Here is a 22,080-nt window from a genome sequence, read left to right as displayed (position 1 = left end):
GAGAGCAGGTGTGGAGTGTGGATGCCTCTCCACACTCTCCTGGAATGATGAATTGTGAAAACAACAGAGAAGGAGCTGGAGGTGGAGACAACTGACGAGAGGGCAGATGAGCGCTGAAGTAGATGTATGACTGTTAGTTTAAGATGTGGAAAATACACCTTCCTCTACTGAACACACACATGCGCGCACACACACAGACACACACAAACACAGGTGCCTCCTCTTTAACCAGGCTGTACAGACACCAAAGCCAAGAAACACAGACATAACAGAGACGCAGCAGCAAACAGACCGATAAAATAATTAATTTCACACTCTCTGTGATGGCTCATTTTCCCCTCTGACTCAGACGCACACCAGGGTGTGCAGTTTGCCTGCAATCTCATTAATTCAGGGGGTGGACTGCATTTAAAATTCAAAAGCATCACAAATTTGGCTTTATTTACCTAAAAAAAAAAAAAGAAAAGGCAATAATTCTCATGTTTAGCAGCAAATCCAATTCACATTTAGAATAACAGACACTAAGGATGAATCACTCAGACCTTGGCACACTTGTGCATGCACACAAATGAAGACATACAGCTATATTAGCGCACACATGCATCCAACTGTTGTTACCTGTCTGGAGTTTGCGTCGGAGTCTGTTTATGGCTTCCTCCTCCTCGTCTTTCCCTCGTCTTCCTCTCTGCTATGTGGATCTTTTAGCACGTAAAGCACTGGTAGGCATCTCTCTCTCTCTTTTCCTGTCTTCACCTCCGTCTATCCCTCTCTCTCTCCCTCTCTCTCTCTCTCTCTCTCTGCAGTGCAGTCCCACCCCCACTCTGACTGAGCAGCTGGAGAAAATCTGGTTCCTGGACCGCACACTGCCAGGGATCAGGACTCAGCAGTATAAAGTAGAACTAGTGGTGGTAGCCGGGGAGGATGGCATGATGTCATCCTTACACACACAGACACACGACACGGTGATCACAGCACAGGTACGTCCATCTCAAACTGAAGCGACGCTGAGATTATAGAGATTACAGAATTAGCATACAGATATACAGAGCCTGGAGGCAGATAAGGGAGAAAACCGCTCTGTGTTATCGGGCTTATCTAACAATCAGGGTTGATCAGCGCTTTAATCAGAGTCAGCACATCTACCCAAAGGTCACAACACAAAAGACATCAAACCCTCGGGTGCCTGGAAGGGAGAAATGAACTTCAGCACGACATGCTTTGGAAAGCTGTCAGCAGTGATCTAAAGTACAGGGGGTCATTAGTTATAGAGAATCAATGGAGGCAGCTCTACGGATACAGGTGCTGAGGGATGAATGCTCCCTAAAAATATTATCAGCAGGACAGCAGCCCAATGAAATGATTTGTTAATGCACCAATGTTCAAAGCTTCCCTGGTGTATAAGGGCAGAGATGGAATGTAACTAAATGCATGTTCTCCTGTATTTAATTAGAATTGTAGGCATTTTAGTATTTAACTTCAGTATTTCGATTTCTGCTCATTTCTGCTTCAGCAAATACTGTACTTTTTATACACTGCATTAATTCAAGTTACTTTTTTGAGATTTCAGATGCTGCAGAAGAGCCAAATGAGTGCATGTTTAAATTCACTTATGTTATCAAAAAGAAAAGAAAAGAAAAGAAAAGAACAACAAAAAAACCAACAAATTCCAATCATCAGAAAAATGCTGAATATCTGCAGATCTGATAATTGGCCAGACTGATAATCGATCGACAGAGCATTCTCCACAGAGATCTGTCTGGAACTCTCTCCTTGAACACATCCGAGACTGAACCGGCCAGATCATATGATCAAAACCTTTTCAGAACTGCTTTTAATCTCTGATGATGAAGTCTTTTGACACTTAAGTATTCAATATCAGCTACTTTAAGACTTTTACTCAGGTACTATTCGTATAGCGACTTTCACCTTTATCAAAGTAGCATTTGAACAAGATATCTGTACTTTTACTCAAAAAGTACTTTGGGTACCTTATATAACACTGTTATTAAGTGCCCTGACACACCAGCCTTCAGTGAGCATCTGTGGCTCTAGGATTTGAGGTTGCGACTTTTTGGCTGACTGAGCTTGTAGTAGAGAGAAATCACTCTGATTGTTCAGCTAAGCGAGTCAGTGCCTGAGAAGAAAAACTGAACAAAACTGTGAAAGCCTCTTAAGCCTGTCGCTGTGGTATCCATGATTTCACCCAATAAACGTGGGTTCTCCTATTTTTTGCCTTCACCTCTTCTTTTAACTCTTAATCTAACTTATACTTTATTAGAAATGACTATATTAGTGAGAATAATGTAAAAGAACGCTGTGTTATCAGAACAACAGGATATCTACAGTTTCCCTTTGGAGCGACGACTACAGGAGGACTACACATGAAGAAGTACTTCCTCTCACGCAGGCGCAGAAGCATCATTGGCCATCTGCTGTGGTCTTTGTGGTGTGTTCAAGTGCAGCTTTCTGGCAAAGACAAGGCAACATTGGCCTCTGCCAGTTCTATGATGTTGAATTTGTTTGTCTGGGCCCTACAGTGGCATCTGCTGACTGTTGGTGAGGATTGGACAAATGTCAGTGAAATGAGGAGTTTCCTCCTGCTATTGCATTCTTTTTCGACAAACTTTATGTTGACCATCCACACCATATACTGTATTTCAGACATGCTCATGTTCAACTGAAAGGGTTTCTGAATGCAAACATACTTTCAAGTGCTGTCAGAAAAGTTGAGATCCATTTACCCCTGCCAAACACAAATAAATAATATGCACACACACACACACACACACACACACACACACACACACACACACACACACACACACACACACACACACACACACACACACACACACACACACACACAATCAAAAATGTTGCATTGCATTGTTTTAAGCATGTGATGATTCTGTCATGATAATAATAGTTACATAAGTATTAACTTTGCCGTGATTACAGTAAAAGAATTTGTAATGTTTAGCCGTGATTGAAATGGATGTATTAAAGTTTAGAAACTTAATGAAGGAAGTGTTAAATCAGCAGAGAAGCTGTGCTGAGCTGAGGCCAAGAGGGAGCGAAACAAGGCCGTTCGGTTGCAAAAGGGAAGTGTTGTAAGACTGTTCGGTTGTCAAGAGGAAATGTCACACCTAGTCAATGACATTGATTTATGTCTCTTTGATGGAAGTAAAAAGTTAGTGTTAAGTGTGCAAAATCTCTTGTATGTTCTTAAAGGTTACTCTAGCCAAACAAATTGAAACAGTCCCTTAGGGTTTAAATCAAACCTAGCACCATACCAAGTGCACAGATCATTTAGAGGAGAACTGCAATTAACGGGCGTGAGACTCAAGGGTTATTCATGTCAGGTGCCAAAACCAGAGGAAGCAGAGTAGATGCTCGGACTCAGGCAGTGAGAAGCTAGGCAAGTCTCCTCACTCCCAGCTTAACAAATCCCTATTTAAATTCCCACTTTTAAAACAACCTCTTGTAGGTTTAAGGATCTATCCCTTTATAACTGAGAGCTGGTCAAGTGCCTCCTAGACAGGGGAAAACATGGGATCTAACAGTACACAGTATGTAATTTCTGCTGATAGCGGTTTATCTTTTTTTTTTTAAAATCTTTTTCTTGAATTTCCTCCGGGATCAATAAAGTATCTATCTATCTATCTATCTTATCAAAGCAAAACAAAAGATGTAAGTAGCGTGGGATTGTGGGAGCTATCTTCATTGTTAAACAAACAACCACTGCTTATGAAAATCTATCTATGTGACTCAGGCAGAAGCAGTAGGCGATTTGAGGGGGGATGAGGGGGGATGCCGTCCCACTTGTTAGCAAAAAAAACAAAAAGCATCCCCCCTTGTTGACTGCCATCAGTCTCCATCACCTAGTAGCGGATAGTGTGTTACAAATCACAGGCGGCCACGATCAGCTCCGATGCACAGTGATGTCAAGCCGGGCACGGCTGCTTTGCGATCCGGCTGCCTGGTCTATTTTTGATGAACGTCGCAACAAGCTGCACAGAGCAGATCGCGCCGTCAGGAAGTCAGAGACACAGGGACGGCATAGAGCATGCGGTCAGTTTTCAAAATAGAACACCCTGTAAAGACTCCCGATTGTAGAAAAAAGAAAAATTACAAGGTCAACAAAGTCGGCCAGGCAAAAGGCTCCGCTTCTGAAACGTTCCCGCTGGGGTTCTTTATACATTCATGGTATGATGCCGTACGGAGGGCAGAATAAAACCTGTAGCAGACGCACATTTTTATTTTCAGTAATGTTCAAGGTTTTTCAGAGATTAGTTTTTTCTGACAGTTTAATATTAATAGTAAGTTTGCTGTTTATGTTCTAAAACTAAATGTTTTGTAACTTTAACTTTTTGTAAGTGTCTTTAGTGTGTCTGTTCAGAACTTGGTGGCTTATGTTATGTTGGTAATTGTCATTTTTGTGCTGGCTTGCAGTTTAACCATTAGTGATACTAGCTGTTTTATCCCCCGTTGAAATGCACCCTGCTGGAGTGACTTTCTCCATTCTGTATTTGTAGATTTTATAAAGGTCAGACAATATATAGGCTGATACCGGTATATCTGTGGCAGGCTAATAATAGCCGTAAAAATCAGCTTACAACTCACCTACTGGGCAGAAGTGTCCACAGATGAGCAAATGTTTTAAAGCCTTATTCATGGCATGTTAAGTCGTGTTTGCTGACTTCCCTCCTCACTCTCTGACTCTCTCACAGAATTTATAGTGCTGGGCAACCAACTGAAATGCATCAACACCTTGATTAAAATAATGGATTTCTCTGGGTTTAAACATTATTGGAAACAACAAGGTATACAACAAAGTTATTTTTAGACATTTAAATGCAGAAACCCTACATCTTACATCTTAATTTTGGAATGAATTATGTATTTATATTTGCATGATCAGACAATCTTACCTCAGGGATTAGAGGGATTTTTTCATGTCATTATTCACAGTTGGGAGCTTAAACATATTTTCTATTTGGTTATCAAATAATGTCAGTCACATATCATATATCAATACAAAACACTTGCACAGTGATTATACCTATGCTCCTTAAAAAAATGTATTGTATTAATTTTACAGACTAAAACCCACCCTGATTTCCATGTCAAAAACTGACATTATCTTGATTTGCCGTAAAACATATTGACAGATGGATTATTGGAGAGGGACAAATTATTCAGTGAACAGATCTACGTACATGTGCAGTGATGACATTATTTGATTATAGCAAGTTGTGATTGTTAAAAGGTTTTTCCTTAACCTTAATTATAGTTTTCTTAAAGGGAGGATTTGTTTTGTAGTGTGGTTGTATGAAGTACATTTCCTTAAAAAAGGAACAGTTTATGCGAACACTATTTTAGAATATTTTCACCGCTTCACCTTTCTGATTGGAAACTGAAGCTTTTACATACATCTATGCTCTCTTCAAAGCCACAAGCTCCTTTGACAAAAGCAATAATTCAACCTTGTAGAACACAAGGGTCACTGATGTACCGCCGCTTTGGTGGGTTAGCTTGTTTGTCTCATTGTGTGGCTTCAGCATTTTAAGAGGTAAGTTTTGATCTGCAAGGTACAATGTCCAGTAATGTCAAAGAGTCTGGCGGTGATATATCGGCTTCGGTTCACTGCTGGAATGGGCTGTCTGATGGTGTACATATTTCACATGTAGAGTACACTTAAGCTGGCATTGAGCCTTTTCTGGCCAATAAAGTACATTTTGCTGCCTCCCCTGTCGATAGCAGTACTTTGCTTCTCTCTCTCGTGTGCGCCAACAACCATCTACTGTGAGCTATAGATTAACTAAGTAGCTGGAACAACCCCACTTCAGAAGACAGCAATATCCACTTTAAGTGCCTTAAAATGTGACTGTTGAGTGAGTGTGAAATGATAAAAGGTGCAATTAAAAAATAAAAACGTAGAAAAAAAAATCTCTAAATGTTGAAAAAGACACCCCCCCCCCCCAAAAAAAAAGTCAGAAAAATGTCTCCCAGAAAAAACCCATTATACCTTAAAATGCCGAGATGCCTTCGAACCTGCGTGAAATAATTGGCAGCATCCACGGGGAGCTACGCGTGAAATGTGTGTGGAAAGAGTTAACAGCATGAGAGAGACTCAGGGAATAGAGGAAAAAAAAATAGATGAGAGAAATCAGAATTTCAGTGTGGGACTGATGTACATGTCCTTTACAAGCACCCTCAGGGCTACAATCATCTGTCTCTAATAGCACTTTCACAGTGTCACAGTGTATTTTTTTCTTGCTCTCTCTTTCTGCCTTTGGCTCTGAATCTATTTCCTCAGACAGATACACTCATGTGCACGCACACACACACACACACACACACACACACACACACACACACACACACACACACACACACACACACACACACACACACACACACACACACACACGCTCACAGACAGATTTGTAGCACTGAGGACTGGGTTGGGAGCGTGCCTGCTGCTCTGGCTAATGTATGACTCATCTCCCCCATCTATTCCACTGGGACACAGCGATCTAGGGAGGACAGACCCATGCGCAATACATCAACCCACACACCGAACACCTAACACACACACACGGACACACACACATGGATTGCATCGTGGAAGAAAAGACGTGCACACCTACATCCTAACCCTACACCTATAAATATGCTTGCTGTTCAGCACTGATGTAAGTGTACAGTTCCCCTCTGAACACTGCGCACTATAACATTAAACATCAGGCCGCAGCAGTTACAGCAGCATGCCGTTACATGTGCTGAATCATCCTCGTGTTTCATGATCAATATCACTTAAGCACAATTACCCTTGGTGGCAAACAGTAGATCTCATGACCCCGAACCTGAAGACATCCACACCGACAGCTCCAGCAAACATTACACAAACACAATTAAATAGACATTGTGCAGACCACAGCAATGTAGCCTGACTCTATTTTTATATACAGGAATAAAACACATAGATGAAACTTTGAATATGAGGTGATGTCTGTTTTTTGCTTTTACTGCTACTTCAAGCAGTGTGGACATTTCTCTTGTGGGCAAGCTAACCTGTATCAAGTACAAGTACCCTACATCAACCAGATGTAGGGTATTTGTGTAGAACAGTTATATGATTATACTATTAACAACATGAATACGACTTTTGTCTGCAGACCAAGGTCGATAGTTATAAAAGGAGGACAATGAAATTATTCCAACACTGTGAGTGGTTTTTAACGTGTCATGGCCCTTTGTAGCATGCTGACAATTCTACAAAACTTGACCTGACTTTCATATGGGGAGGTTGAGGGGCGAGCAGGGGGCCAACAGACAAGGAGGCTGCCAAGCCAGTGTTTGAGATCAAGTGTCAACATTTGAAAGCGTGACACTATATATATTTTTTAAGGAGACCGGGACATCTTTGACCGCGTTTGCGACGACAAAAAACGGATATTCTTGCAGAGGGTCGGGACATTTCTGGCTGCGCTTGCAGCAACAAGACAAGATGTTTTTGACGAGACCCTGGGACATCTCCAGCTTCACTTGTGGCAACAAAAGCAAGAATTCTAAGCTGAAATATGATTGTTTCCTAACCCTAACCAAGTGGTTTTCTGTGCCTTAACCTAACTGACCATAAGAACAACATTGTCATAACACACAATGTAAAATTGAACCCAAACAGATGAAGAAATCCCCATTGGCAATAACTGACATTTATCACTTTGGTGAGTGGACTGACGATTAATATCTTCAGATAGCTCAAACAAGTGTAACCCATTGATGACAAAAGTCTGCCTTCTTATCTGTTTATTGTTCTGAAGTCACATTTGATCCCACATGTTTCTAGCGTTGTCACTCTGAAATTGTTCAGTATCATAGCGGTGTGTGTTCCTGTGTCTTGGGTGAATCATCTCGTGCATGTGTTTACATGATTACAATGGTAGAAATCTGTTTAATCTGTTGTTATGTTAACAGTTAAGACTTGTAAACCTCGAGGCACAAAGGAAATTAGGGAGGGAAAGAAAGGAACTGCTTATGAGCACAGTGTCTAATGTGGAAGAAACAACGAAAGAATAAATTAGGTGGGCCAAATTGGTTTAAAATAATAAACATACTCCATCACTACAGAGGTATTTTATGGTATTCATACACTGTGCAGCCTGCTTGCAAAAGGTAGGATCAGTTAATGAAGGGCCGAATAAAGGGTTATTGGATTTTGGGGCCTGAATCGATAGTCTTTAGTGTTAACCTTGGGAGCAGACATAGGTAGACAAGCTCATTGTACAGAATTGTTATTTAAGGAGATAGTCAATGGAAAATAAATCCCACATTTTAACTGTGTAATAATGATGACTTCAGTGTTGTTATCTGTGCATCTCTATGCTCTTTAATGTTTACCTCACTTATTTTCCACTATCTTTATTCTAGCCAACTTATCTTGTCCCACAATCGGCAGACTGAGGAGATGGAGGAGATGTCGCTGTGATCAGTGTGTGTGTGTGCGTGTGTGTGTGTGTGTGTGTGTGTGTGTCTGCTGGACCAAACACAGAGTCTCTGTCTCCCAGAAATAGAGAATCTGATAGCAGCCTGACAGCCTCTCTTGTCTCTGCGGTCCCAACACAGAAGTGAAACAGATCTGATGAGATGTGTAAAATCAAATGATGGCTTTTGTTTGCGTTTCCTCTTTGTCTCTGTTTTCCTCATCGCAACATTCCTGTCATCCTTCTGTTTTCCTCCTCCCTGTTCAATCTAATTACTTCACTCTCCCCTTGCTATGTCTGTATCTATTATTCTTTTATGATGTTTCCTACAATGTCAGAGACTGGGCTGACTATGTCGAGTCTACTGGCTTCATATGAAAAGATGGCTCTCCGAATTGTTCCTGTTTTTCTCCTGTGAAGTGACTCTGACCTGTGTGTCCTTAAAGCATCTGCACTGTGTAATTCGGGGTTGGTTAGATGGATGGCTGTTATTTGTGTCTGCATGCACAGTGTTGTATTCCCAGGGGTTCTGCGGGTGTGTGCAGCAGTCGATAGTTCTGGCTGGTAAGTGAAGTCAGCCATTACTTCAACCTCACTGACTTTCTCAGCACTCGAGGTAGAGGACAAAAGAGATAAGGGGAAAAGGAGGGGAAGACAGGAGAAAAAGGAAACCAGGACAGAATAGAAGAGAGCAAGCTGCACACATATTGAGATACAACCTTCTGGCTGAGGTAAAGTATAGGTAATTAATGAAGCTATAAAACCAATCTAATCAAGCCATCAACTATAGCTATTACTTACAAGAAGCAAATACGTAGTAATTAGTAATTGGCTGTTGTAAATTAGGATAATTACTGTAAGTCTAAGGTGTTTGTGCAGATGATTAATGCCTCTTTTAAGACCTTTGGTCTCAGTAAATCCACTGGAAAAAAATAAACTGATGCTAAACATCACCTTTTAATCAGCTTCAGAGCTTCAGTGCTACCAGCAATCTGTCAAAATAGCTGTGGCTGAGCGACCTAAATAGCTACATCAAAGTAAACCTGGGGATTATTTTGCTCAGACAGCTATCAAAGCTGGTCAAGCACTTAGGGAATCCGACACTGGGGATGCGTGTGATTAGTCGGTTAGACGGATGAGCCAGTGGCGGTCCTAGCTTGCATGACGCCCTGGGTGAACCTGGGCGTTCTGATTCCTGAAGAAACACATGGAACAGGGGATGTGAAATAAACTGATAGATACAAAGGGGATGTGCAGGATGCTAACTGCTCATTTTTGTTATGACAATTGCTGATATAAATGTCTGCCTCAGCTCTAAATATACTGATAATGGTTGCTACAGATGATCCAAATATATTGTTTTTGTCCACTTGAGGTTTTTTTAATGTGTCTATATGTTCTGTACTGTACCAAGTGCCTCTGTAAGTAGTCGATTAAACGCAGTTACCCTTGTGAGTTGGCACCAGAAATACTAGTTGGATAAACTTATTATCATTTTATAAGTGTGTACCTTTAAATTACAAACTGAAATAGTTTGCTTGGAAATATCATGCCTTCTTAGTCAAGTGTTGCTCCGTTACCAATGTTAACTGTTGTATTTTCTTAATTTTAGACTCCTTTTCAAAGCCGGGGAAATTAGCTGTAAGAAACATCAGTATCCCCTTCAGTCTAATGCGAGGCAACAGCTTTCCATCCTAATATAGTATTTGCAAGATTACGTAAACTCATTGGCCACAAATGTTCTGCACACACCCATGTTGGCAGAGGTTACTGCAGCTGGGAACATGTGCTGCACCAACATCCGTCTGAAGCCCTCTGATGGCCTCTGGTGGACAAAATCAGCAATTGCAGCCAATTTTCTCATGAACGACAGAACGCAGAAGCAGGTAGAGCTGGCTGTGGGTTGTTTGTGTGCATTTGGATTTGAATTAATTTATCTTTTTGTCTCCATTTTTGTGGTTTAAGGAACCATGAGTGAGTCCATAGGGGTTTAACTTAGTGTGAAATTACAGAAACAGAACAGTATAACAATTATATATACTTCATAAACACATGACTGAGAACCTAAATATGACAACAGCTGAAAAAACAACCCTGTGTTCACATTTCAAGTCCAGGTTTTTACTTTTGGAAAGAAGGGATCAACTGATTACCTCTTGACACAAGTGGATAAACTGGGAGCTCCAGTTGGGGATTAGGTAAAACCTACATAATTCAATTACATTTTAATATCTGCACAAATGTTTTATCATCCTGAAAACCCAATTTTGTGCAAACTGAATAACAGCGATTGGACGCTCACTCATTAAAAATTACAACGATTAGTTGGAAGATTAGAAACCTGAGCTCCTTAACAATCCGGCACACTCACTACTAAACAGGTAGCTTGAATCATGATGGAGTTCATTGTGTGAAGATGGTTCATTTTAAATCAGGCATGAGTGGGAAAAGGCTCAGACGAGCTGAGAGACACTCACCAAACACTTTGCCCAAGAACAGCGTCTTGACCAGGTTGAACTGTGTGTCTGAGGCATCGGGGAGGGTGTAGCTGACAGGAGGATAATGGTCCAGCTGAAACAGTGGGAGAGAGAGCAAGAGACAGACAGAGAGAGAGAGAGAGAGAAGGATAATATATGAGTATCTGCATTTTAAAGAGAGTCTGGATCCAAAACTACTTACCACAGCCTTTTAAAAAGACCTGCCTCAGCACATTAAACAGAGTACACAAGACGATGAAGAAGAGGTTGTAATTCATTGCAGTCAGCAACCAAACAGCACAATCAAAAAGCTTAACGGCTCCCCCTTGTGGTTTCAAAATGGCAGGGAATCCGCAAAACGGAAACCACTTGGTTAACAGTCCCTGATATTTTTCCCATGAATTGTGATCAAAGTCAGACACTAGGTCTGAAACATGTTTGCTATCAAAAACTAATCTGAGAGTCAGTTTCTTACTTCAAGGCATAAAGAATAATCACTGTGTCTCAGCCACACATCACAGATATTGTTCTTATCGCAGTATACTTTACTGTTTATCATTAAAATTCATTTCATCCTATTAACATTCCATTTTTAATTTTAATCCATTTTTATGTGTGGTGTTTCATATTTTAATGTCCGTCTTTATTTCTACTGCTAGTATTATCTTTTATTACACTGACTTCTTATCTTTTATTGCTGTCTTATTCAATTAACCTTTGTGAAGGGAGGCGTCAGTGTGCATTCGTCTCGAAATCCACTTTTGTTTGATTGAAAGTTGATTGAGTGGTTTTAAAGACAGGTTATGCTGCACCGAAAAAATTTGGCATGTGGGGGATACTTTACAGGACTTGCACCCAGATGATTCAAGTCTTCTCTCAAAGAAATGTACCTTTATTCTTGATTAATTTATTATTCACTTCATCTTTCACAACTTTTATCATCTTTCTTTCACCATTCTCTAAACAGTGTGAGATAAATGTGTGAAAATCCCCATAATACTGAGCGTCATCTACAGAGCCCTATCCCTGTTAAAAATACCAATGAGGACACATCTATCCTCACTGCAAATACTTTATGAGAACTGATCCTCAGTTCAAAGCATCACTCGAGATGATTAAAGGAAACCTCTTATTTGGAAAGCCGTTAATTCATTTTTTCCCCCCCATTTTTGTTTAGTCAAGCCAGTCACGGCTGAACGCAAACTGAAAAGCGATCTTCCATAATGACCCCCGCAAACAAACAGCTCTTCACAAGAACTAGACGTAAATGAGCACACATCGGTGCAATCTCTGAAGTCCGTGGTGGGGTTCAAAGCTTCTCCCCAGAACCTAAAACACAGAGAGAGAACAAGCAGCGTGTTTACAAAGATGAGCGTCGGTGGAGATGTGAGAGCAGGGAGGGGTGATGGAGGGAGGGAATACACGACTTTAATATCCCTGCAACATAATTAACTTGTTATTGCTGTTTCACTGAAGTTTCTAATTAGCTTGAAGGCTGCAGCCGTTGCTATTGACGAGAATCATTTCAACCCCGCAAATTGGTTTTGGTGCGCCCCAGAAATAAAAGATCTTCCTCCTTCCCTTCCCTCGGCTCGCAGGAGAACTGTATCTCGGCGCACACTGGTCTGCAGGATGACGGGCTGGAGCCGGGAGAGGGGAGGCTGATTGGAAACAATGACTTTTGTTAGCGTGTGTTTTACTGGAAATTTGTTCCATTCATGTGTTGAATAGCTGTCGCGACCTGTTAGCCGGGAGCCGGGCTCGACTGTCACGAATTGGTTGAGATTCGTGTGTGTATGTGTGTGTGTGTGTGTGTGCTCTCCTCTCTTGTTTACAGGTTGGAGGCCTCCCATAGAGGAAAATCACTCCACCCACTATGCTTCCAGACTATTTTCTCCCTCTTTCTCCCTACACACACACACAAGTGTGTGCAAACACACACAGCATATCCTAATTTGATTCTTTCCAAACGCCTGGTCTCAGTGGAGCATTGTGTGGGTTTTGTTTTCCATGGTGACTGGAGGGTGGGATAATGGGGCACAATTAAATTGCGCTCAGCTTATTTACTTTTTATCTGTGAAAACAAATTGGCTTCACAGTCAGGGATGGTGGTCGGAGTCCCAAAACCCCACAAAATGGTCCACGGAGTGAGACAGGCAGCGAAGAAACCTCATTTTAACCAAAGTTTGTCAATTACAACCGCAATTATTGGGATCCTTTCCTTTTGTGCCGCACCATTTAGACAACACCATTTTCTCCTTGGGTTACATAAAGCTTACATAAGCAAAGTAATAAGGGGTTAGACAAAGAGAAAATTAACAATGGGTGAAATCTATTTCCCTAACTATGTGCTAAGAAAGAATCTAATTTAGACAATGTGCTGTATATATTCAAACTAATTTACAGTAGGCTGAGCGCTTTCTCTCTTTCACAGCAGTTCTGTTTCCTTAATGACATCTGAGGGACCAAAAAAAACCCCCCATCACAGATTAAACATTAGAGAAGCTAAGCACAAATAAATGCTAATTTGTTTTCTTTTTAAGAAAGTGAAACATCATTATCAAGCAAACTCTTGAATTATTGTCTCGTCCCGGCAAAAGCGAGACGCTCACGCCAGTGACGCCGACTGCAGCAACAACCATCAGCGACGTAAAGAGGAGAAGCGGGAGACAGAGATGAGCTGTCTGGTGCCTGAAGGGATTCCTCGCTTTCATCTTTAAACCCTCTCAGTGTGTGAGAGGTTGAGAGAAAAGGGAAAGCCAAAGATGGAGAGATGGGAATTTATTTTGATCCAGCCTTGGTGCGTCTTTGATAGCGAGCTAACCTGAAGAGACCTCACAGACAGCTTAAAAATCCAAACACCCTGGCTTTGAGCACTGCTCTGTGTATGTCTGCATGTACATTTCGGCAGGTGTTTGTTTGCATATGTAAATCCACACGCTGAAATAAGCCCTCAGGACTATGAAGGTGTTAGATAACCTGAAAGCATCAAAGTGTTCTTTGTTATCATATTTTGTGGGTCTACTTTCTTTATCCGAAGAAACCATCTTTCTCTTTCAACCCCATCCTCTCTCTCTCCCTCTCTCTTTCTCTCTCTGTCTCTGTCTCTCTATTCCTTTCTTTTGCGTTCGCTCTCCATCTCTCTTCTGCTCCTTGTACTCTCAGATTCCAATTACAACCCTCCTACTTGTCTTCCCACTTGTTCTCTGTCGTGTCTTTAAACTAAACAGTTGCTCGTCTAAATACCTTTAAGATTTGCAGCCCTGATAGCGGAGAACTGAGACCTCTGCAGCCTCAGGTAAACACTTGACTCGCTCTTTTAGCCTGGAAATTGAATTTGATCCACTGGCAGGGCCACCAGCATAGCAGACTTTTATTGCGTCTGACTCATATCTCTGCCTCTCACGCTTGTTGGCGCATCTCAGATGAAAGCAGCTACAATAAAGTCTGTTGAGCATGTTAGCCAAATAATAATTACTTCTCAAACGCTGATCGTGAGCTGTAAAAATAATGCCGTTGTAGGCTTTAATGCACAATGCAATTTGTGATTCAGTTTCATCTCATTTTATGGTAATTCAGTCTGAACATTAAAAAGCAGTGGAAGTGCTAAAAGCTCCGTCTAACAGATACATTATAGAAAAGGTCCGAAGATATGTGGCAATGACTGTTTAAACCTGTGCTAATTACTTTCAGAGCCTCCTGGGGGCAGCGTAAAGAAGCCATAAACACAGCGCTGACATATCACTGCCTTTGAAGTTGCTATAGCAATTAGCATTAGCTGCTCATTTACTCGTGCAGTAGATGCAGAGCAACATTAGCTTTCATTTGGAGTCTAATTTCTGGCAACCTGACGAGTGTTGAATGAAAGTTCAAAGGAAGTGACACGTTGCTCTTCAGGTTGTTGTGTATTGAGTGCCACAGGAATTAGTCCTAACCCCTGGGAAAAAGTTGGCATTTTGAACTTCATGTTTCATCGCCTCTAAGTCAATAGTTTTTTGGTTAAAATAATGTCTGTGGTGAACACAGCTTAAGAGATTTTTCACATTTTGTTTTACATAAAATATGTACAACAAACAACAGATGCTAACAAGTGGCCAAGTGGCGAAATGAGACCACAGAGGTTGTTGGGAATATTAAATGTCATTATGCCGAACACAGAGACTAAATCATTATCCGTCTTTATTGCAGTTTAGTTGCAAACTATTCTAGTGTTTCTGGTATGAATATAATGACAGTGGTGACGTTCATTTGTGAGAATGATCTTGCTGAACAAGTATCATGAACTTTTTTTCTGTAATAATCCAAAATCCAACTGAAAAATCCAACTATTTTTTTTTTTTTTTTGTAAGTAGAACCACTCTCAGGTTAGCCTAAAAAAATACGTCATTCTGTGCAACACCATCCATTAAAGGCAGATCCATTATTATGAGGGCTCTGCTCAAGACTGGTAGAAACGCAGCTAGTTTGCTCGAGATGACTGAAATAACCTTGAACAAAACTGGCTCAAAACCCAGAGCTACTTTGGTGGAGGAGGGGCATGAAAGTGAACCACAGCAGGCTGTTAAACCAGAACAATAAACTGAAAGATGACTGATGATTCATGAACCCTTCCAGTGCTCGTGTGATCCTTTTTTTTTTTTTTCATGAAACAGACATTTTAGAGGTTCAGACATCCGACACATCACAACTCTTGGTCTGATATGATCGTGGCATCTACACCAGGACAAGTGGATTTGATAGCGATAACTTTTCTGTGTATGCTGTGTCTGAGAACCAAGCAAGCAGCCTGAGAACTCCTGTCAGGGCCATGTTCTCACTCCCTAGTCTTGCTGAGCGTTTCTCTTGCTGCTGTCATCCTGGGCAGAAAAACGTTCCGCTCCTCGCAACTCGTTAGCGAGAATGTGAGCTGCCGTCATGGTTCCGGGCAAGAAGTAAATAAACTATTACCAGAAACCCCTCAAAGGCACGAGAAGGTAGACGGCGGAGGTATGGAGAGATAGGGGGAGAGAAGTGGAGTGGACAGACGAATTAGACTGAGTAAAGTTGATTTTGTAGTGTAGCAGTGTGAAGCCTTTGTAGTGAGTTGACCTGACAAGATCTTGCTTGTGCGTCTGTTGGTATGCATGTCCGCATCTGTTTACGCGTGGATGTTTGTACCTTGGAAAGAGCCCGAGGCAGCAAGGCAACATGAAAAAGTTTCGCTCATAAAAGTTATCTTTGTTAGCACACCTTCTGGCTCTACTTTTCATGCCCTATCTACAAACTTCATCTATTTTTTTCTCTCTCCATACCTCCCACCACAGTTCCTTTACTGATTCATTTTTTTTCTGGAATCCAAATTATGCCCACCAGCGTTGCTCTTAATTCTCTGAAGAGTCTTTAATGTTTAAGTGCCGAACCCATCATTTGAGTACAAAAATATTCAAAGGATTGTTATTTAGAGTGCAGCCTGTGCACACGGGGAGTGGTAAACTGGGGATATGTGCCTGATAGTTAATATTTCAGTCACACACTGAACGCTGGGCGGGACATCGATATCTAGATACAACTAAACTGCGATCAACCAGTGGAAGAAGACAGGGTGTGCATGCATTCGTGCGCCTGAGCTGCAAAGAGCCTACGTCCAGTTGCTCCAATCACTTTCCATGCCAGTAAAAAGAAATGTGTTATGTAAAAGTGCTCCCACCGGGGTGATCAGCCGCTGCAAGATGTGATTTGCTTGGAAAATGAGGACGACTTCCCATTGGATGTTTCGATGTAATTTTCTCGCCGTCGGGAGATTTTTCACTGTGGGGCTTCAGTGCAGGTGATGAGATTCCAGTATGGATGGGGTCATAGATCCATGAGCATGTGCAATCAAACGATTATCGTTTTGTAACTGTACTGCAAATCGTTTTGGCCAACCGTATATTTCACCTTAATGAAAGCAACAGTGAGGAGGCTTCATTTGGATCTCCAATTATCACGACAGAGGGGTGACATCTCGACCACTGTTGCCAGAATCAGAGGGCACACAACTGAACGTTTACTGTCTATATTGCGTGATACGTACAGCACCAAACTCTCTAGATAAGACTAATTCAAGTAAAGAAACTCATCCATTTATTAAAGACCTCTTCATTCACTCTTCATTATAATGTCTCTAGTCATATCTATATTATTCCACTCATTCCCCTTTCATGTTCTACATGTATTTAAATGCCCTGCAAACATGTTGTAAGTCATGTAAAACACTTTCGTTCTTCCCGTCATACTTAAATTCTTCTAACGTGGTAAAACAGCGATTGGATTATCTGTGCAATGTCTCCCCATTGGCATTATATCTCCCTATGTTTACTTATACAACATCATACGTGCCGCATGGATAAGATGATGCATAGATAAGATCAAACTTCATTGACGCCTGCAGGGAAATGTGGTTCTGTCAGCATGAGCATTGCAATCCATACAGAATAAACAATATAGTGTGCGATCAGATAGCTGGAGACATTTGTAAAAGTGGGGTGACACAAAATTATTGACACACACCGATTTGGCAGGGAGGAAGGGAGGGTCAATGTTTCTGGTTAATGCCGTGCCGCCCTCTGTCCATTAGTGGGTCGGTGGGCTTTCCAAAGGTGAATCTGTGGATGAGTCACTCTCTGGATTCCTTACAGACGTGTATGTGCATATTGTGTAGAGTTCAAGTCTTGACAACTGCACTTTTTGGTTCTCATTTTAGAAAACGACAACACACATATAACTAGAGTTAGGGTTAGGGTGGCTACCTCACGACCAATTCCACTACACATATTGGTCATTTTAAATGCATATCTTCGTTTTGCACAAACCACACTGTGTGCCTTGGATTGCTTTCGGAGAGGAATTGCATTTTAAATTTTTTTATCAATGTATTCGTATCCAGAAGCAAATGATAATAACAAACTCCATTTTAAAGGTGGTTTCCTTAAATTGCTGCCTGCAGCCAAATCTGAACATTTCAGCCCCGAACCAAGTCTGTAATAGTTTAGCTGAATTCTCACTCCCTTCTTGACAGCCACTGACTGAGGCCTGGCTGTATTGATTTGCACTAAGCTGTTTAGCTGCAATAGCACACAAGCAAGCCACCACCTCCCCGCAACACTCACAAACACACACATACAAACAAAGACACACAAGCATAAACACAAACACATGCACAGGCGCAAACATGCGGTCTTTCTTTCTCCATCTCACACACACACACACACACACAGCCACGCACGCTCTTCAATAATGCATACATACATTCACACGCAAATATATGCAGCCACAGTCACACAACAGCCTGCACTCATGCAAACACACACACAGATCGATGTATTCTCTCTTTTGCTATACTTAGGCTGTCTACTGGAAGTGGATTAACAGTGGCAGTTTCATCACAGTGGAGAACAGAGCAGGACACTGCAGGACGGTGACTCAATGCAAACCACTGAGCTAACACTGGCCGGGCCTCTGTGATTGTGCACTCCTGACTGAGTGTTTTGAAAGCACGTAGCTGGCCGGCAATCGCATGCACTCCATGGCTGCTTGTTAGTAGGAGCTTGAAATATAAACACAGAGCTTTCTGGTTTTGAGCATAACAAAATGTATTTAAGAGTACTCAGGTGTGTGTGTTTGAGGCCTGTACCTGGATGGTGATGCTCCTGTCGACTCGCGACATGTTGATGCTATGTGGCTGTCCGTTGGCGAGGTTACGCTGGTCCACATCTATAGCAAACGGCTCCCTCAGACCTCCCAGGTTATACCGCACCTGCAGCGAACCTGAAGACACACAAGCCAAGGGGTGTGAAGAGTGGTGAGGTTGTATGACACTTCACATCTCTGCCCATCAGCTCCTTTTACACCTCTGTAAAACGACAGAGGCATGAGATCACAATAAACACCTATGTTTTCTAGCAATGACTGTAAAAAACATGATTGCTAACGACTCCATAGGGAGTTAGTGTTGTACTTCTTGATGACCTTTAGAACTACTATTTAAATCAAGTTTGTTTGCATTTTTTCCCTCTGAAGTGATGGTTGCGAGCAGGGATGAGGAATAGTTGGGAAAGCCTGGCAGGGATTTATAGCTATTTACTGTCCCAGGGCCTTAATTTTTTTTTTTTTGGGTGGGGGGGGCATGAACACCCCTTGGCAGCATGAGTGATTTCTAATTTCATTTGGCTGATTACAGACATTGATTGCTGAAACGCTAGATGGCAGTGTAAAATTTTAATTCTACATTATCAAAGCCCTCAGCTGCCTGTCAGCGACTCGGCGGGAGGCCGCTGACTGAGGAGGATTTTCAGAGATTATAGAACTTTCCGAACTGTGCTGCAGGAACAGCCTTTAAAAAATGTACTTTGCAGCGCTAACAAGCATTACCGAGAGCAGACTTTGGATACAACCTCTGTGTGGGGATCTTACCATTCTGCCTTAAAACAACAGCCAGATAGTCCTGCGTCTTGGAGCTGACGTACATCAGAATGGCTGGAGCATTGGAAGTGCTGAAGCTAAAGGCCACTTCCTCCTGTGTCAGATTCACTTCATGCGGCGTCAGCTGGTGCGTCACAATCTTTGTGTCCCTGCTGGCTCCCGCAACTGCTTCAGGCATGAAGTTGTACTTGACCAGCGTTCCTGCTTCAAAGAAACCTCCGACATCTGGGTGAGACGACAGAAAAATTGTATAAACACAAGAAATGCAAGGAGGTGAACAAACACAAATGCAGTTAAGTATTGCTTGTCGATATGTCTACACCACAAACAGTAGAATTAACATATTTCATGAAGCTATGCAAATCACAACAGATTGCATCGACGCGTAAGAAAGAACTGACAGAAGTAAAGATAGAAGGAAAAAGATGAAAAACACCTTCCATCAGACGGACGCCACAGGGAAACTCACACATTCCAAGACTCAACAGGGTAGACTTGTTATATTGCCAGGGAGAGGTAAGCACACACATAAATTTGGCCGCGTTCATGAGGTGTAGTAAAGTGGGTGTTAAATTGCTGCTCTCCAGCATCTGAAACCAAACAATGCATTGTTTACCAGTACAACAGACTTAACGGCATATTCCAGTTATTCCAGGGGGCTTATTGATTCTTGTAATCAAGTGTTCAGAAGACGGGATCTGTTTTTTTTTTTTCTATTCTCCCGTCATCCTCCTCGTGTGTGTCTGCGGGCACGCATGCACAGTGTCCATGTGTCAGTAACAAGGGAGACAAAAGGCAAAATGTGCGTGAAATGAAGGAGAATGGCTTCGGCGGGAGCAGCGGCTCAAAGGTTGCATGTGTGTGTGTGTGTGTGTGTGCGTATGTGTGTGTGTGTGTGTGTGTGTGTGTAAATGTCATGGAATATTTTTTGACAAGTTTGCCTCTCCTTCAGTGTCAGCAGTGAAAATGTAAAGCTACAGCCAGTGCAGGCGAAGAATACAAAGTGAACACATTTACGCATCTTGCTTCAAAGCTTCACTTCACCCATCGTCACCCAGCAGACACATTACGATAAATACTTCAAGCTACATTACTTAAATTTAATAGGCTTATTACCAGAGAATAACAAGTCCTCTGACTAGTATTGGCATATAGGCTAAATCTCACCTCTATTTAGCTACACCCCAATTTTATCCTCTGTTCTGCTGTGCACTGGTAGAATTTAAAGCTGGAGGGAACATTTTACCAATTGTTCTGTGTTAACTAGGCAGAGAGCTTGTCAAGATTTCGGATAGCCTGTTCACACTTTGTTTTGTGATACCGCTGGATTGTTCAGTGTCTGCCAAAATCCATGCTGCTGGGTATTAAATGAATCAGACTTAAATAAGACAAAGTGCAGTATTTCCATCAAAGCGGCACGCTTCACTGAATTCTCATAACACAATATCGACAAGACAAATGCACAAAACAAGCCACAGCGTCTATGGATAAATTGCTTCTTACCTCACAGCTGCGTTCATATGTGAAGACCTGACTATTAACCTCTTGTGATTATAATATTCAAAAGCACGGCAGCTTTTGCTCTAGTTCCAATTTCACACTTGGTGAGACATACTGCTTATTGTTTCTAAATGCGAGTAGTACTTCGTTTTATTTAGAAATTTAAAATGAAGTATTTTTGTTTCCGAACGGCTATCTTAAAATTCATGCATTTTCAGAGGCATTTCTATTATGTCATTGGTAGATTTGACCACAGCACTGACTGACTCTCAGTTCACATAACTGCAGCTGTCAGTATGACCTGACTTGTTGTGATTTCACCTTTTTTTTATTGGTTTTCTGTGCCGAGGTGAGTGATTTTACACAAATCTAAATGGTATTTTATCTTCATAAAAAACATGCAAAATGTATTCCTCACAAAATTGTTCTTTAAATCTATAGACATTCGTGAAAGTCATGGCACAATGCAAACAAGATCAAAATTTGTCTCTCACCATTTACTACTGTACAAGTCTTTTCTAAAATAAGCTCCCACGTGGCACACTGCGATCTCTCTATCTCGCCATCCTCTTCACTTTAAAAGCTAAACATTCTCACATTTTATCTTTTTTTTCACACATATTGTAGATTATGTGGGGCCTGTCTGTAAAAAAAAGAAAAGAAGACAGACTCAGAATATCTGCCCAGAGCCTCAGCAGCAACACACACATTGTCTGGAAGCATAAGAGGGAATGAGAAAACTCTGCTCCAGGGCAGGGACTCTTTATGTGTGTGTGTGAGTGTGTGTGTGTGTGTGTGTGTGTGTGTGTGTGTGTGTGTGTGTGTGTGTGTGTGTGTGTGTGTGTGTGTGTTTTATGTCAGCGCATGAAGAAGAAGTTTTGGAAAGTGAATTTGTGCAAACGCGCAAACCTCTACAGGTGTGTGTGTGTGTGTGTGTGTGTGTGTGTGTGTGTGTGTGCGTACCCATGTTTATGTATGTACATGTGCACACTGTGACCCTCAAGGGCAGAAAAGCAGAAGAATGAGAGTGTGTAATAATAATACGGTGGGGTCCCCTGAGCAGCGTGTAAATATGGATACAATGGAAATGCACTATGCAATTATGGCTGGCTTCATGCATTTTTCACTCGCTGGGAGAATGGGGAGAGAGGGGGAGATTAAAGAGAGTGAAGGGT

The 22,080-nt window shown here is 41.7% G+C and overlaps 1 protein-coding gene across 2 annotated transcripts in view; it reads right to left on the bottom strand.

Moving 5' to 3' along the window:
- The window catches only part of cntnap2a (contactin associated protein 2a), a 309,254-nt gene that overhangs the window by 9,790 nt on the left and 277,384 nt on the right, over nucleotides 1-22,080 (bottom strand). For both annotated transcript variants that reach the window (XM_037079757.1, XM_037079758.1), the window contains 3 exons: nucleotides 19,397-19,630; nucleotides 18,618-18,751; nucleotides 10,967-11,060 (listed from right to left, as the gene is read on the bottom strand). In XM_037079757.1, the coding sequence (XP_036935652.1) occupies nucleotides 10,967-11,060; nucleotides 18,618-18,751; nucleotides 19,397-19,630 (462 nt within the window). The remainder of the gene's footprint in view (nucleotides 1-10,966; nucleotides 11,061-18,617; nucleotides 18,752-19,396; nucleotides 19,631-22,080) is intronic.

This window comes from Acanthopagrus latus, chromosome 19, assembly GCF_904848185.1.
Source record: "Acanthopagrus latus isolate v.2019 chromosome 19, fAcaLat1.1, whole genome shotgun sequence".
NCBI lineage: Eukaryota > Metazoa > Chordata > Actinopteri > Spariformes > Sparidae > Acanthopagrus > Acanthopagrus latus.
Note: the sequence above shows the minus strand (reverse complement) of the source record. Positions and strands in the feature narration are given on the sequence as shown.